General features: G+C 48.8%; 4 protein-coding genes across 4 annotated transcripts; 3 read left to right on the top strand and 1 right to left on the bottom strand.

The window, feature by feature from the left end:
* Positions 1-353: 353 nt before the first annotated feature.
* N7532_008531 (alpha-1-3-glucan synthase) lies at positions 354-7,930 on the bottom strand (the record flags this gene model as incomplete). The annotated part of the gene is made up of 6 exons (XM_056621023.1): positions 354-402; positions 473-986; positions 1,042-1,247; positions 1,299-7,286; positions 7,349-7,524; positions 7,574-7,930. 6 exons carry the CDS (start codon positions 7,928-7,930, stop codon positions 354-356), a joined length of 7,290 nt encoding a protein of 2,429 aa, XP_056471829.1.
* A 3,019-nt stretch (positions 7,931-10,949) lies between these two features.
* On the top strand, positions 10,950-12,563 carry N7532_008530 (alpha-amylase; the record flags this gene model as incomplete). The annotated part of the gene is made up of 2 exons (XM_056621022.1): positions 10,950-11,843; positions 11,913-12,563. 2 exons carry the CDS (start codon positions 10,950-10,952, stop codon positions 12,561-12,563), a joined length of 1,545 nt encoding a protein of 514 aa, XP_056471828.1.
* Positions 12,564-13,224: 661 nt separating this feature from the next.
* Positions 13,225-15,268, top strand: N7532_008529 (alpha-amylase; the record flags this gene model as incomplete). The annotated part of the gene is made up of 8 exons (XM_056621021.1): positions 13,225-13,294; positions 13,356-13,763; positions 13,818-14,413; positions 14,463-14,486; positions 14,545-14,565; positions 14,635-14,857; positions 14,919-15,168; positions 15,244-15,268. 8 exons carry the CDS (start codon positions 13,225-13,227, stop codon positions 15,266-15,268), a joined length of 1,617 nt encoding a protein of 538 aa, XP_056471827.1.
* A 1,402-nt stretch (positions 15,269-16,670) lies between these two features.
* Positions 16,671-17,480, top strand: N7532_008528 (GPI anchored serine-threonine rich family protein; the record flags this gene model as incomplete). The annotated part of the gene is made up of 4 exons (XM_056621020.1): positions 16,671-16,722; positions 16,783-16,861; positions 16,917-17,048; positions 17,114-17,480. The coding sequence occupies 4 exons, from the start codon at positions 16,671-16,673 to the stop codon at positions 17,478-17,480; spliced, it is 630 nt and encodes a 209-aa protein (XP_056471826.1).
* Between the last annotated feature and the right edge of the window lie 404 nt (positions 17,481-17,884).

Raw genomic sequence — 17,884 nt, 5'->3', positions numbered from 1 at the left:
TCGTATCTGCGAGGACATGGAGAGCACGATGCATGTTCGGACCACCTCACATTATCATGTCGAGTACATTAAGTATATGTGAGGCAAAAGAACCTTGATTCACTAATTGATTCTTCATAAGCAGACCTCAGGTGAGCCCTCGTTGACGAGCAGAGATATTGAGAAGACTTGGGGTTGCTAATGCGGTGCTATGACTGATTATCGGAGACCTATCTTCCAGATTTCTTGAAAGCAATCAGATTTGAAGCGGTGTCTTTGAAAATAATTATATAAAAGAAAGAGGTCTAGGTTGACATTATATTCTTGATGTCTTAGCATCACGAGAACATATTATAAGAACATTGAAAAGCTATCTATGGCTTGGAAAGTTGCTCTTTGCGGAAGAATAACAAGAAACCGGCGCTATATGAGAGGACACGTTAGCATTCTATCCCTGGACGCGTTTCATGGGGATTTAGAGAAAGGCACTGACCATATCAGAAGTTGACAGCTTAGGGAAACCCAGAACCAAGCGTTTGCCAGTTCACCGGCACCCTTTGTCATATCCGGACTGATCGGGCCCGGCCCGACATTATTAGGTCCAAATGCGCGAGCGCAGATTGTTGCAATAGAGCCAAGAACTTGTGAGGCAATGAGTGCAAAACACATGTGGACTCGTGTCAGAGTTTGAAGAAGAATGACACCGAACCCAACTCCTTGGATGGAATCCAATACTCCTAGCCACAGCCAAAGACTGCGGGATGCGAGAGCACCTCCGGTGTATCCGCCGGCTACCCAAGGGAGGTAATAGCCGATGCCTGAGATACCCCACCAGATTTGGATGAAGCGAGGTGCGCCCAAACCACACGCGAAGACGGGAAGGAACCAACTGTGCTTCTTGGAGAATCTGCTGACGACGTAGAGGAAGACACACCAGACGACGCCGAAGAAGATAATACACAAAATGACAATTTGCCAGGCGTGGGCATGAGAAGAGCCCCACAAGACTAAACAGAATTGTTAGTTGCTGATTTGAATAAAACAATTCAGGGCGGTACTTACAGCTCCAATTACGGCCATATGGCGCACTGAGGAAGAAGTTCTGAAGAATGACAGCGACGAAGTTCCAAAGGACGATTTTTCGACGGAAAAGAGACTTGTAGAATGACGGGACCTTGCCGGGCTTTTGACGGTAGTAGTTTGGCAGACCGAACACCAGAAGGAGACCAATGCCCCAAAGGAAAACGGCGATAGGATAGCAAATGGCACTAGCAGGTAGTTAGCACGCGGTCGAGCCCAAAGAAGTGAGGAATACTTACGACATCTTCCAGGTGTTGGATATCATGGTGTCGGAGTTCAACAGGCCGTCGCTGGAAGCCTTGGTGAGGGTCGAGCCCCAGTACCAAAGACCAATAACGTAGGCTTGTTGGATACCTTGAATGAGGCAGGCACGGAAGATCCAGGTCTCAACCGGGGCACCGCCCTCGTCACCAAAATTTGATGCGAAGAAGATGGATCCACTGGAAGAAGCAGCAGCGTAGCATCCACTCCCGATGTTCTGAATCCAGCCACGACTGAACGAGCTGACCTCCCAATGAGCAGATCCAATCAGGAGGAAAGCAAGGCCGTAGAAAAACCAGGGAGTTGAAAGACAAACAACAGACTTGAAATAGCGGTACACAAGCCACCAGCAAACAGAGGTGATGGCATATGTGGTGGCAATACCATAGAGCTTCTCGGCACTTTCACCAACTTCGCCGGTAAGCAAAGTGATTTGGTAAGAGTTGGCGGCGATGATTTGACCCAAGGCAAGGAAGATCGAGTAAACCGGCCAGTCGCCGATCTTGATCTGCATCCACTTCCTGAGACCAGTCGGGGGAACATAATCTTTACCGAGGAGGAACTCGTCATCCTCACTGTCACTTTCGCTGAGGGCGATATGTGAGAGGGCCTCATCGTTGTAAGACTCTGCAGCCGGTGAAGCGTTATGTCTTCCACGGAACACAGACGGGGTCGGTGACTTGGGGTTACGGCGACCCAGTTTTGCATTGCGGAATCGATCGAACCATTCTTGTTCACTCTTGATCAAGAATTCTTCAATGCAGAGATCAGCTTCGGAATTAGACCCATTGAGATCTTTGAGTCTGGCCTCGAAATCATGATAGTATTCACCAGTGCCATCAGTGAAGAACGGATCGACCTTCTGGAGCTTAAAGTCTTTCTTATCACCCACGACGGAGTCCAGCGAAAGAACAGACGCGCTGCTGTAACGGTTGGACTCGGAAAATGGCTTGGAAGGGGGCAGCAGAAGCTGATCGGGTGTGGCTTTGGGTGTTCCAGGGCTGGTAGGGGGAATGAGGAATCTGGCATGCGTGGACTCCTCGCTGAGGCGACGCGTGGGCGAAGGCAACGCCGATCCAATTTGCTGCTGTTGACGACCCTGCTCCACCTCCGCAGGTGTGATAGTGTACTCATCATCGCCATAGATGCTGTGGGCTCTGTCCTCATCACTGCTTTCCTCATCGTGACTATTGGACTCGCTAGAGCTCTCGTTCTCCTGCTCATCAACGGCCGCTTCTGTTGGGTTGTGACGACCACGACGACTGCGATGTCCAGGACCCGAGCGAACACCAAGAGAGAGCGAGCGGCTGAGGCCGGACTTCGGCTTCTCAGTCTCGTATGGACTCGTATCTCTGCTGTAGGACACTGGCTTCGGTGATTCGAGGCCCTTGATTTGATTAAGAGTGGAGTAGCTGCTCTCTCGAGAATGCAGCATTCCAGGCGAAGGCAATGGGCTCATTGACATTGACATCGGAGATGGGCGGTGGGAAACAGAGGCACCATTTGGTGTGCTAGTTCCAGAAGAGGTCAGAGGACGTCCGTGGCCCTTAGCAACCTCTCTCTCGTGGACTGCAATGGCAGTAGACTGCAGAATTTCAAGGTCTTCCACCCACTGTGCAACGGGAAAACGCTGCTTGGCAGATCTAGCACGCATCATAGCACGGGTGTCTTGCTTGGAATTCAGAGCAGCCTCGATAGCCAGCTTAAATTGAACCAGCAAATGAGAGGTCGAGGTTGATTCCACGTTGTACCACCAGCCTGGCATCTGACCCAGGCCACCGACACGGGCTCCAATACCCAAGGCTCCCTTACGACCAAACTCGACTGCAACAAGGCCGAAAGGCTCATCTCTGGACGGGATGAGAGCGAACTCTGCACCAGAGAAGATAAACGGCGGGAGAGCAGTGAATTCAGGCTTCGAAAAGACACGGCCAGGGTAAACCTCCATCATGCGACCAAGTTTGAGGGCGGCGAATTTTCCATAAAGATCAATCACAGGACCAATACAGATCACTTGCACATTAGGTCGTGCCTCCAGAACAGCAGGCATGGCATCGGCGATCAGATCAACACCCTTCTGCATCGACCAGCGACCAACGAACACAAGTAGGTCGGCGTCGGGGTTTTGCTCAAGACCAGCCCATTCCTGGGCTTGACGCTTCAGCTCACCACGACTAGCCTCATACTCAGCATCGACTAGGATATCTTCATCCTTGTTCTTAGCGGGTTGACGAGTCCATTCACCAACATCAGAAGGATCAGGATTCGGGAGATTGCCAACTTTGCGAAGACCCCAGAAGATAGGGTAACGAGCATAAGACCGTTTTCCATATTTTTTAGAGACACCGACTGCACCGAAACCCTGTTGTTGAACACGGAGATAGCTGGCACCTGCGTGGAGCAGGTTGAAGACCTCACCAAACTGGACATAGCGGCGGGCAATATCCTCATCAAGATTGAAAACGGAGCAGACCTCGCGTCTCTCCTTCTGGGTGCGCATTGGCCAGAGACCCTGGAATTCAGCGTTGTGCAATGACAAACAAGCAGGAATGGTCTCTGGGAGAAGGTAGAGAGGAGCGACCGATCCATGGTAGTCATTGATGTGGTAGAGGTCGATAGGGAAACGCTTGATCGCTTGAGCGATACACTGGTTCCAAGCAGAGTAGTAAACCGCGCTGTCGAGGTCGTCCATGCGTGCTGGGTACGGTTCAGACTTCGATTGTTGACGGAAGACAGGGGCGTCGAGTAGGACGTAAGTGATATTCTTCAAGACGTGATACTGAACCTTGACTTGATATTCCTTGTCAAGGATCTTCACCGTCATGGGCTCTGCCTCCTGGTCAACTGGATAATCGACACCACCGACGCAGGGTACAACCCAAATCAAGTCCTGGTGGCCAAGAGTCTTTCCCATAAGCTGAGCCATAACACCAAGCCCGCCGATTTTGATCTTAATAGCCCAGTCCTCAATATCGTACTCCATTGTTGCGATGAGGACCATGCGTCGCTTGGCTGCTGAGGCAGCTGCACCTAGAGCCGTAGTGCTCTGCATGAAACCAGACTTGTTCGCGAGACGCATAAGAGGATTGACGTAGTCTTTCTCGGTAGAGCCTGAGGGCTTCAGCTTCTTCAGAAAAACCATAGGGCCCAGTCGCGACTTCTCAGTGACTCCATTCTCATTGAATTTGACCTTGTAGAAGGACTTCATGAAGATATAGACACAGGCAGCTCCAGTGAGCACCGGAATGATCCAGAATAGAACAAACATGATGATCTGGGGGGTCTGAGAGCCGACTGGAATGAAGGTGTAGCTTTGAGTCGCGTCGTTAATATAAAGCTTCCAGGAGACGTAAGGAGATGGTGGTGGCTTGGTGATGTTGAGGACTGTGTCGGAGAGAGAAGACGGAGGCATGCGATCCAAGATTTTATCGCCATCAGCATCACCCAGAACCCAGCTCTGGTCAGGCTTTCCATCTGGGTTGATGCCCCAGATGTTAAGCTGTCCAACCGCAGGCCATTCGGAGGTGAAATGATACTTCCAGTATCCATCTTTGGTGTCGAGCTCGATCACGTTGTCAAGACCAGCGTCATAGCCGTACTGATTGTATGGACCGTTGAAAAACGCGTGGGGGTAGCGTCGAGGGACGTCGGAATACCAGTTTGTATCGCCCTCCTGCATGTAATCGCTGCTTCCAGTCAAACTGCTCCAGTACTCCACACGCAGGTGCTCGCCCTTCCAGTTTTGCTTCTTGGTACCCGACCACGGAAGAGTCTCAATAGTGTCATTTCCACCATTGTAGGTCATCCAGTCCGAGAAAGTCGTACCCCAGTTGGTGGAATAACGATACTTGTCAGCTCCAGCAGCGTGATGCTGGATGAAGAGAGTGCCGTTGTGCTCATGTTGATGAAGAAGACTGGTTGAGTAGTTCGCAGTTGTAAAGACCATGGGATTATCAATCTGGCCGATTCTGAACAGGAAATGATCGACTGCATCCGTTGAGGAATTTCCGTGGACATTGCTTGCGTTTTTTAGAGTCAATCGGTGCACTCCGTTATAGACACCAGTCAATTTGGCAGTCCACGCAAAAACGCTGGGAATCTGAGCCGTCCATGAGGTTTCTGTTGCGTCGATGGTCTTGCAGTTAACGGTCGAATTGTTGATCTTTGCAATCTTGCCATTTTCAGTGGACGACTTCAAGGAAAGACTGTTGGTAATGGAATCACAGTCCATTTCTTCCGAGAAGAACAACTCAACATCCAGGTCCTCGGACTCATTGGGAGCTACCGTGGAGATGATTGGCATATCATGGCCGGGGGTGAACTTCGTCACCATGGATCGAGGCTTTTTGAACTGATCTTGAGGAACGTAGGCTCGGAATTCATAAGCATCCATGGTCAACTTGGGAACGCAGCCGTTATACTCAGATGATCCGTTCAAGCCAAGCTTTTTCGCACTGGCCTCGAGCTTAATTTCATCGTGAGGATAGAAGAGGTTTTTGACTGTAGTGCCGGCATCAAATGGAGCAATAAGGGCGGTATCGTTATCAGAACAATCAAATTTCCAGTCCATTGTGCGGTTGACGTTTTGATAAACAAGCCACACGGGCTTATTGGCAGAGTCGGAGCCCAGATCTTGGATATCGACATTGACGTCTCGGACAACAGACCAAATTCCAGTCTCGGTTGCTGTGCCATTGGAACCGGGGTAGTAGACATTCTCGGTATTGTTTGCCAATTGCGTAATAGTATAACCGTCGTTCAGAACAGGGAACTGTTCGCGGAGTTGAAACATATGTTTCATGATGTTGCGGACGGGGTGCGTCGGGTCGCGGTGGTCGTAGGCGACAGACTCGTTATGACATCCGAGGCGACCAGCCTCGATAGGCCACTTGTAGTACTGGGACGAGTCCAACTCGAAGCAGCCGTGGGTTCTCCAAGCTGTAGCAGGTGACATTGATTGACGTCCGTAGATATAGTTCGAGGCAGTTGCATCGAGGACATAGAAAGCCTGCTCCTCACCCCAGAGCATCAGCGGAATGCCGGGCAGAAGCAAAGTAGTGATAAAGGAGCCCAGAAGCTGTCTTTCGATACCATGGTGAATTGCAGGCCAACGGAAGACATCCTGGTTGGTTGCACCAAACATGTGCCGCGGGTCAAACTTTCCGGTATTCGGGTTGATGAGGTCGTTCGATTGCATCATATGATTCCAAGCCTGGACCCAGTCAACAGGCAAATCGAAGCCGGCGGACAGCTGGCCGTCCATTCCCAAGAAGCGTGTGAGGATACGGTAAATCGAGTAGTGGAAGGCGGCTCCGTCAATCGCTTCATGACCAATCTCACGAAGGAAGTATTGCGAATCGGACTCGTTCGTCAATTTCATCGACTCGATGTAGCTATCCGGTAGCTGGTTTGGCTGTCTGCCACGTCCAAGGTAGATAGATCCAAAGGCATCTCCACCAGTGATTTCACCAGCGATGAAGAAATTCTCCTTGCCCACAGCACGAGCGCATTCGCGGTAGGCTGCTGACATCTCCCCAAGGGCTTCGACCGTTGCTTGTGTAGCTTTATCGTATCGGAAACCGTCGATATCCAGAGAGGCAATCACCATACAGGAGTGGCGAATTAATCTGTCGCGGACAGACGGGTTCCATTCACGAAGACGGTCCTGTACGGATGCGAACTTGGCAAGCTGGCGTTTCCAGTCGGGGTACACGCCGAAAGCCTCGATATCACCGTATTGATCGAAATCACTATCATAGCAGCCGACCAAAGCCGAGGTTTGGGTCTCGTTGACAGGGTATCCGTTCTCAAACCAGAATCGAGGGTAGTTGCAAGAGTCGTTATATGAGTTTCCAATGTCGAAATCGACGTAACGGCGGTCGCTTTTCCACTGGGTCTTGTATTCTTTCTCGGAAAAAGGCGTCGTAGTATTGAGATGGCCGTCGAATCCAATCAAGTCGCCCATGCTAGACGTTCGGTTAGCGCTTGTGTTCTGTTGCGACTGTTGATGGGTTCCAAAGGGCCTTACGTTGCGATCGTGTTGTCGAACACGACGTACATGCCACGCTTGTGGATTTCGGTAATCGCATCGCGCCAAACCTGGAGAGTACCATAGTGCTGATCCAGCAAGGTGGTGTCCAGAGCAGAGTAGCCGTCGAAACCCCAAGGCTGATTCATTAAGGCGGTACCGGCGAGATAAAGACCCTAAGTAAATGTTAAACCCACGCTAACAATGCCCAACATTGACACGCACCTTGATTCCCATTCCCTGAAGGTAGTCCAGGGTATCGACAAGACCGGCAACATCGCCTCCATGGCGCATTTGATTTGAATTGAGGTCATGTTCAAACTGTGTGCCGTTGATGTTGTCGTTGGTGGGGTCTCCGTTGACGAAGCGATCCAGGAAGAGAGTGTAGAAAGGGAATCGCCAGTTATCTGGGGATTTGTGGTATTTCCCAACATGATTTGGCCATTCTCCCCAGTAGTCGGTGGGATTCGTCGCCGTCTTGTTTTGATTAAGGTTGTACTGCAACAGAGACTCATCATACGGCCAACATGTTGCGGTCAAGGCGAAGAGCGCGGACAGTCCGCCTGATAATAACCACCGCATGGCTTCTGACAGGCGATATGCAGAATGAGTGACTACTAAACCCCTCTAGCGGCCATGGAAGTGAGATGGGGTAAGAGGTCGCGAATGTGAATTGAGGTATCTAATGTGCGCGCAATTCTCGTCGACTCTGAGAGAGCTCACAGGAAGTGGGTGGAACCGATCGATTAAGAGTGTGAAACCGTCAGAGTTCGATTGCAACAATCGACTGGGCGGTAGAAGAAACGAGAGTGAAGGATAACGCCAGTCTTCACGCAAAGGATGCACGCTGAAGAGAGAACGAAGAGTATGAGAAAACAAGTCCAACGCAAAATGAGGCAGGACCTGACGGTTTTGTCAGATAAGCAGCCTCGTCTTTAACTTTGCATGGCTGCACAAAAATAAACCCGGGACAATCTATTCTCACTACGCGAATTGAGACAGTTTGGGGAGGCTGGTTCTCAGAATAGATCTTGGCATTGATACCCATAAGCCGTCGAAAGAGGCATAGGCCCGTTATTCCATGCTAAATTACGATGATTTTGTTTAGTTTGGGGATGAATTAGATCTGATTTGACCACGGCTAGCCCCGAAGCCCACTCTTCTCGCACGTTGGGCTCCCTGAACCAGGAACCCACAGTCGCGTGGAAGGCGAATTCCCGGGTATACGCCGAGAGTAGTAAATCTCGCTGTCTCATGTCGGTCGAAGCCGCAGAAAGGCCCTGCTCTGATCCTGCTCTGTCTAAAAAAGGCACGTAGGGCTCTCATACCAGTCCAAATTAGTCTGGTAATACCGGTCCACTGCGTCAAGGATCTACTGGTAGTTACCGATGACTAGTAGGTAAATGCACGGAACTAGAATGGATAACAGCGCTGCCATGCGGGAATCTTACAAGATGAACATAATAATCGTCGACTTCATCGTCCACTACCTAGTGCTGACAAGCGTGGCAGCTGTGATAGCAGTGAGCTCAGGCGATCTGAGCGAATTGGCTGATCTAGTCGCTCGTATTCCTGGAGACTTTTGGATACAGAGTGATGGTTCGGGTCGCAATTATCCACTTGCGGATTGTATTTACCGATAGCAAGTGAAACTCGAGCCCTACAGGATTCGGGATTCGGATGGCACGGTCACTCATGGATCTGACGGGTCCACCGATTGGCTGATCTTGGTTTGGGCTAAGATTTCGATCCTTCCAGTTGGCAATGTTGAGCGAATCTGGTGGAGAAGGAAAGATAGAATAGAATGCTCCACTAGGGTCTCAGTTTCTAGCCGTGAAACCGTGGGTCGGTTGTTATGTCCAGGGACCAAAATTACACTGAAAATTGCTACGATACTCGCCTTGCAGTACTCGTGGTAAAATGAATGAAATGCTAAATGCCTACGGTAAAGAAGGAAAAAGAAAATTATGCAAATTGTTCGTGAACCACATTGAGTCTTCCAACACTGCCATAATTAAGTAGTTAACCCGCGAAGCCGCTGCACTATAATACCTGGACTTTATTTACACACATGAATATGTTATTGCCCGAGAGGAAGCAGACCACCAAAGAGTAGTGTCGACCTCGACCGTTGTCTTCTCACAAATCCCATGTATGGCGGTTGCGTTATGACGGTGCTCCGTATTAAAAACGAAACACTAGCTTCAAAATTGCTGATCTGTATGACTAGGGGCTAGATAAGCATAATAGCCACCTGGTGTGGCGCACGGTTGTTTGTAATTTTGCGACCCTGTACATGTATTTGTACAGCCTCGAAAGTTCGCCGAAAGTGGACCTTCATCCGATTCTGGTAACATATCTCCGCCAGCCGCAGAACGTCCCTTATGGAACCTTCTGTTCCGTAACTTCGCGTCGTCGTTAAATTACCTCAAGGCACTGCTTTTTTGCTTATTACTTGCCCCTGGAATTACACCCATGGCTATCATGGACTTTACTTTTTTTAAATTATATCATCGGTACCTTTCGTCCGACTGGTGAGTTGTGCGCTGTTCTGTGAGTGAGCTGTACATGTACCCACACTGCTTTTGAGGTGTCTCAGATTTCATAACATGAATCAAGCATTGGTTATGTAACAAAACCACTCATTACTAACGTTTGTTTGCGCCGGCTAAATTTAGGTTTAGTATCTGGGTGGGTGGAAATGAGAACAAGACACTTTTTCACCACACAATGGAAGGTTGTCTCGGGCTCCGGACCTTTATGGATTAGATGGTGGATGGATACCGCCAAAATTCAGGGAAGTCGAGGATTTCTCCCGGAGTCGCCGTTCTACTAGCCACTAACGATGCACAGAAATCACAATTCGCATCATATCCGATGGACCAGGATCTGCTTGGCCTTTTTTCAACTTGTTCGCAGAATCTCCATCGGCATAGTGGATGGCAGTGGGCCTGACAAGCGAACTTAACACGTTAATTTTGCTTATCCTACCATACCTCAAACTCTTTGAAATGAGAGCTCTGAGTTGCCATATCCCTTGGCTTGGGGGTTCGGTCTCTTTAGGAGGTCGAATTCTCATTACCAACCAAACCATCAACCCTGGATCCAAATTGAGCTAGGTTCCAAGTCAAAACTCGCGCCACGAGACTATGGAATTTTGTCCGCATGAAGTACTAGTTCTACACTAGCGAGCGATGGATCGGCACAAAGACGCGGGGCCGGAGTCTGCCGTGCCTTGCACCGGATCCCCCATTTCTTCACCTCCACTCAACTTTGACACTCTATTGACTCGTCTGGGGTCGGCCACTTTCGTTTCCTTCAATGACAATCACACTCATTTTTTGACTTCGGCCGATAGCGCTCATTATTTGTCCAACACCTCATTCGGATCCGTGTCCGATGTCCCCCTTCGGAAATTTCCTCCCCCCCTGGTTCCATCTTCTTGCGGCTTCTCGTCCTATTCATGACTCCTTAATGAAAGAAAATGCGAACATCACAGAATCCCTGCCGATTGGCAGCGTTCTTTCTTCTCCTCTGTCTCTTTCGGCTCTCAGTAGCTGCTGGGGTCTCCGAATGGAAAACAAGATCGATTTACCAGACCATGACGGATCGTTTCGCTCGCACAGACGGCTCGACAACTTCACCATGCAACACAACGGCTGGGCTCTATTGCGGAGGAACATGGAGAGGAACTATTGATCGCCTCGACTATATACAAGGAATGGGCTTCGATGCTGTGATGATATCCCCCATTATCGAAAATGTCGAGGGTCGGGTTTACTATGGTGAAGCCTATCACGGATACTGGCCGTTGAATCTCTATTCGCTGAACGCCCATTTTGGGACAAAGCAAGACCTCCTTGACCTCAGCGATGCTGTACACTCACGGGGAATGTATTTGATGATGGACACGGTCATCAACAACATGGCGTACATCACCAACGGGAGCAATCCGGCTACGAACATCGACTACTCGGCCTTTACACCGTTCAACAAGGCTGATTACTTCCATCCCTACTGCAAAATCACAGACTGGAACAACTATACGAATGCCCAACTTTGTCAAACAGGCGATAAATATGTGCCTCTCCCTGATCTCTTTACGGAGCACCAAGATGTCCAAACCCTGCTTGAGGATTGGGCACAGGAAACGATGCACACTTATTCTATCGATGGGCTTCGAATTGACGCCGCCAAGCATGTTAGCCCCGGGTTTTTGAAGAACTTTGATAGCTCCACCGACGTGTTCATGACCGGAGAAGTTCTTCAGAGGGAAGTCAGTACTGTCTGTGACTATCAAAAGAAATACATTGGCAGTGTTCCGAACTACCCAATCTACTTTTCAATGTTGGAGGCGTTCACAAAGGGAAATATATCCGATCTCGCATACAAAGTCATTGAGATGAAGACATCTTGTCCGGACGTCACAGCCCTCGTTTCCTTTTCAGAAAATCACGACGTTGAACGCATTGCTAGTTTCAATGACGACATTACAGTACGTGTGAATCCTTTGTCATATTCAAAATGCAATCAATACTAACTCATCCATTTTTTCACGATACAGCTTGCCAAGAATATCCTGGTTTTTACGATCCTTTTCGATGGCATACCGATGATTTATCAAGGCCAGGAACAACATTTGAAGGGCTCAGCAACTCCGCTGAACCGCCAGGCTCTCTGGCTTTCCAAATACAACACAGATTCCGTTCTTTACAAGCTGATCGCGAAGCTCAATGCCATCAGAAAACAGGCTCAAAAGCTGGACAGCGACTATGTGAAAATCCATTCCCGGGCCGTCTTCCAAGGTGGAAGTGAGCTTGCTTTTGTCAAGGGCACCGAAGGGCTTCAGGTTCTTCTTCTTCTTTCAAACCAGGGAGCATCGGGTAAACCATACTCCATGACTTTGCCATTTAGCTTCAATGCTGGCACGCATGTTACGGAGGTGCTTAATTGCAAAAATTACACCGTTGACAGCCAAGGCGAATTGCAGGTAGACATGGATGCTGGAGAACCTCGTGTTTTCTACCCCACAAAATATCTCGAGGGCAGTGGCCTCTGTGGTTATTCATCTGCCAACATCTCACTCGTCGAGCTCAAGACAGGCTACCATGCTGCAAGCTCTCATGGATTCACTCTTCATGGAAGCCTGAAGTCCACGACATGGGCTCTGCTCGGTCTATCAAGTATGATAGTCATTGCACTAGCAGCAATTTGAACTCGAAAGATGGAGCTTAGCTGTAACTGCGGTGCTGGGTTAAGCGTTGTTGCGCGTGGCTGTCTTCACATTTTTTAATTTTTTGTTTTTCGATGTTGCAGTGTGCTCTTTAATTACCAGATACCTATTTCCTTCTTCTATATATATATATACATATATTTATTCAATCTGATGCCATCTAACGAAGCCATGCCCTTCCCAAGGTCGTTCCACGCGAATTCCAAAAACTCAACCAGTAAATCTTACTAGTGTGCTTACCCGCTATGCACAAGAGGAAAAAATTTTAATATCAAAAGGGATGCCCATGATGTCCTCTGTACCTAAGGCTATACCTGTGGACGGCATGGGGACTTAGATCTGGCTCCGTGGTGGCTAATACATACTGTGTAAACCACAGTACGTTGCTGTTATGTGGGACTAATCCACAAATCGAATTTTCGCAGCCCCACAGAACTTACCTGCTCAGCTCTGGACCCTGGAAAGAAGACCCGTATTGAAGACCCACACCTGTTTCACCAAGTAATATCGAATCAGCGGTGCAGCAGTCTCGACTAATGCTTTCTGGCAGCCAGTCTCATCAACCCCAGAGACACGGCAAATCGTGAATCTACCTCTTCCTCTAAATCGAAGAATTTATGCTATGAGTTGGGGTCACACCATCATGTTTCCTTTCCTCTCGTGCTTCAGCGGGTCTCGTCGCCGCGAGCGAAAATGTCTACTGGAGAAAGAAGGTCAGTGCGGAATTATCATGGATGACGGAGGTTTTCTAACTCTCGCTATTACGAAATAAAGAGAATGCAAAGTATCTTGATCGATACCCTTCATGGGATGGCCCAGAAAATTCGCTCATTCTGCAAGCATTTGAATGGCACATGCCCTCTGACAAGCGTCATTGGAACCGGTTGAAACGGGTCCTGTCTGAATGGCAAGCCATCGGTGTTGATCATATATGGATTCCACCGGGATGTAAGGGAATGGATCCAAATGGGAATGGCTATGATGTATACGATCTTTTCGATCTCGGAGAGTTCGAACAAAAAGGTTCAGTCTCAACCAAATGGGGCAATCGAATAGAGCTGGAAGAAATGATACGCCAAGCAAAATCTCTCGGTGTCAATGTAATTTGGGATGCTGTTCTAAATCACAAAGCCGGCGCGGATTATCCAGAAGAGTTTCCAGCTGTTGCCGTGGACCCCCGAGGTATTTGTCCCTGTTATTTCTCAACCTCGCCTTGACTTACAAAGATGCATCCAGAGAGAACAAAAGAGATATCCAAACCATTTGAGATACAGGGATGGACAGGATTCGATTTTTCCAACCGCAGAGACCAATATAGTTGCATGAAATACCACTGGCAACACTTCAGTGGTGTCGATTGGGACCAGAAGCGCGAGAAAAACGCAATCTACAAGATAGCTGGACCCAATAAGAACTGGGCGCCGGATGTTTCCAATGAGAATGGAAATTACGATTTCCTTATGTTCGCTGATTTGGATCATTCAAACCCCGAAGTTCGCAACGACTTACTTCATTGGGGATCTTGGATCGCTGAATCATTATCCCTCAGCGGAATGAGACTGGATGCTGCGAAGCATATTTCGACAAGGTTTCAGAAAGCCTTTGTCGAGCATGTGAGAGATCAGGTCAACCCTAAATTCTTCGTGATAGGGGAATATTGGACTGGAAACCTTTACGACATTCACGAATATTTGGAAAAGCTCGACTACCAGGCCCTGGCATACGATGTACCTCTTTTGCGGAAATTTTCCAGTATTTCTCATTCTGCAAAATCAGACCTCCGCGGTATTTTTGAGGGAACATTGGTACAGTCGAGACCGGACCATGCCGTGGTAAGTTATCTCTACAGCCTTCATTCTTACGAAGCTGACATGTCTGAAGACATTCGTTGCGAACCATGATACGGTACGTGCTCTCACGGAACAATTCGAGTAATTTGGATCTTACGGCTAACTCTGAAAAGCAACCCGGCCAGATGCTCGAAGTGAGTAGAATACCAGATTCGTCCCAAGATAATAGCTCGGATGAAAGCAGGAAGCTGATGAATTTTTAGACCCCAGTTGCCTGTTCTTTCAAACTACTGGCTTATTCCCTTATTCTGCTCCGAAAAGGCGGCAACCCTTGTGTTTTCTTTGGGGATTTATACGGGATACGAGCTAACGTTGAGGAGCCAATGAAGCCGGCTTGCGACGGCAAGCTCCCTATCTTGATGCAAGCACGCAAGAACTATGCGTATGGTGAGCAGGAAAACTACTTTGACCAACCGAATTGCATCGGTATGTCACATTAATTCCCATATCCCCCTTGCCTAACGAGTCTTGCTAAAGTATAGCCCAGGGTTCGTCCGCCATGGTAACGCCAAGCACGCCGGCCTCGTATGCCTTATCAGCAACGGGGACCCAAACAACAAGCGTATGTTTATCGGGCGACAGCACGCAGGAACTCAGTGGAAAGATATCTTAGGGTACCATCGTACTTCTGTTGTTATCGACAAGCGAGGCTATGGCAATTTCCCTGTCAATGCTACTTGCGTTGGGGTTTGGGTTGATTCGGCCGCCGTTGGAAAAGATGGCTTGCCAGGAACCTTGTGAGTCAAAGGGCCTTCTACGTGGTTCTATTGCTTTGCCCGATTATTCCACTGATGCTAATTTTAAATTAACAGAGATTTGAACATTTACGGTTACTGACTCAGTTTGAGCTGGAATCAAATACCCGAAGCGATCCAAAACCGTCATGTACAGTACAACCACAAACCTCTGGGCTCATGGTCACTAAGCGCAGCCAGACAACTGCTGTGGATAATTGACCCCGTTAGCAAGACATTTTCCCTTTCCTGTTTAGTCCGCACAAGCTCGGAGAAAAGCCGTCTCGTGGGTGGCGTATCCGCTAGCGTTCCAAAAATGTAGCGCGAAACACCCGATTATGCATGTCTCATCCCATTTAGAGAAAACTCGACTGGTCGCATCCGTATCCGTCTACTAGCTTGATTCTGCTCGCTGCAAGTCTTCGGGTGGATACCGGCTGGCGGCCTGTTTCTCGGAACGGCATCCCGAAGCACGTTGGCTGCTGCGTCTTGGCTCGCTGCCAACCCTAGTTCCAAACTTGCACCAAATGCTCGGTTAATTAACGAAGGCGTTTGAACCGGCGGTATTATTCAAAGAGAATCGAATTTCTTCCGAAGGGGACTCGCGACAGATCAAATTTCTGCAGGACCCTCCCGTAGTCTTGGCGGAAATAATCCAAATTCAGGAAATATACGAGTACCATATCTGTCAGACGAGGTCCTCGGCGAAAGATAGTCCGCATCGGTGGATTGTGGCTCAGATACGGCTAGCGCGTATTAGGCAAAAGCGGCGATCGTGGCGTACGGTAATATTACCCGGTAACGCATACCGGTCTTGGCATTACTAGAAGCAGATCAGGAAGCCAAAAAAAGCTTTCAGGGTCCGAGATCTTTCACCGGCGCGGATTTTGTCTGACAGAAACAGCCCCACAACACATTACCTGGTTCGCGCCACTCACGTCAAAACCGCCCGAGGTATCCGAGGTGGCTTGTCTTGGGCAGGGACTCGATCGAACCAATCGCAATGGCCGGCCTAAGCCTCATGGCGGTGTGCTCTCCAACTGGTGGACATGCAATTTCACAGCAGATCACAACATCAATACGAGCCGCGGAGACAATGGATTCCTCTGCCACCATACTTTGTTACAGTTACAATAGGTAAGTGGTAAGTATGGATACAAAATGCGTATCAGTTCGTTCAGGTGACGGCCTTCCTGTCCAGGGTTCAGCTTGACACAGAGACATCTCAGAGACATTATTTCCTAAATAAGATGCATAGGAAGATTCTTCGGCGCAATGTGTTGGTTTAGATTTATGGGACCGTTCATGAAAACTTGCTAGCTTGTAGAAATTAGTTTGAGACGATCTGCTTACCTTTTGTGCGCCTCTTGCTCTATATATTGGATGACTACTGCTTATAACAGAGACATCCCCAGCATTGAGGTTGTTCGGAATATCGCCTACAAATTACACTACCTCTTCATACATTGTACCAACCTTTCCAACTCAAATAGATACCTATCAATATGCGCGTCTCGGTTATTCTTGCTCTGGCTCCCCTTGCCATCTCTGTTGGAGGTAAGCCACGCTAACATGAACCTTGTGTTGGAAATTCTGGAATTATTAACACTCAGGTAGCTCTTCAGGTGACTGAACCCAAGAAGGATGCTGAAATAGATGCCTCTGGCTCTTTCGTTGTCAAGTGGTCCTCCGTTGAGTGCGTTCACTCCATGTTCCCAATAATTGTTAGACCATCCGTTAATCTGAACTAGCTCCGATCCCTCGACATTCGACCTCTATCTCGTGAACAACGCCGTTTACCCCAACGTCAACAAAAAGATTGCGTCCGGAATCGACACTTCTGATGGCTCCTACACTGCCAAGGGCATCGACGCTGCTGCTGGGTAAATCTTCCCATCACACTCCCGACGCCGTTCTCATGGCTCACTTACGCTGACAATGATCACAGCGATGGCTACCAGGTCAATCTCCTCTCCGATTCGACCGAGAACACCGGAATCCTGGCCCAATCCCAGCAGTTTAACGTGACTGGAAGTTCGGACAGCTCCTCTACCACAACCGGCGCTTCCTCCCTCACTTCTGCCACCACTGCCACTTCATCTGAGGAGACCACCACCAACGCTCTCATCACCACCACCTCTGCCGGAACTGTTATCACTTCAAAGCCTACCGCTGCCTCTGGTTCTGCTTCCGGCTCTGTCTCTGGAACCTCGTCTGCTGCCCCCACTACCTCCCTGAACGCCGGTGGATCCATTGCTGCTCATCCGGCTGCTGCCGCCGGAATCTTTGCCGGTGTTTTGGTTTTCGCTCTCTGAATGGGGTGTCTGAAAGACCGCTATTTGGATTTGGAGGGAGCTGGCGAGACATACCCTCGAAGTTGATAATTGATGTGGAAAGAAATGAAGCATATCAAGGGATCGGTGTGTGTTTCATAATATTGAATGCTGAGTTGGAGATGTGAGCTTTTGCTACGTTGTGTCATAAAATTGGATTTCTTCCAATTATAATCAATATTTGCGTTCGATTCATGTCGTTATCTGATATACCACGCAGAAGGAATTTGGAAATGTCACATTCACCTAGTCTAGACTAAGCAATCCACGACGGGTAAATCAATCGTTTCTTTGATCTCTTTGAAGGCTTGAATGAGCTACTCATCTTCAAATTAAGATTAGGCCGCGAAGGACCGCAGTGGCGTGGTTTAACCGTACGTCGGTAG

Source organism: Penicillium argentinense (assembly GCF_028826775.1).
Source record: "Penicillium argentinense strain IBT 30761 chromosome Unknown utg000009l_segment0_segment0, whole genome shotgun sequence".
Taxonomy (NCBI): domain Eukaryota; kingdom Fungi; phylum Ascomycota; class Eurotiomycetes; order Eurotiales; family Aspergillaceae; genus Penicillium; species Penicillium argentinense.
This window is presented reverse-complemented; position numbering and strand designations above follow the sequence as displayed.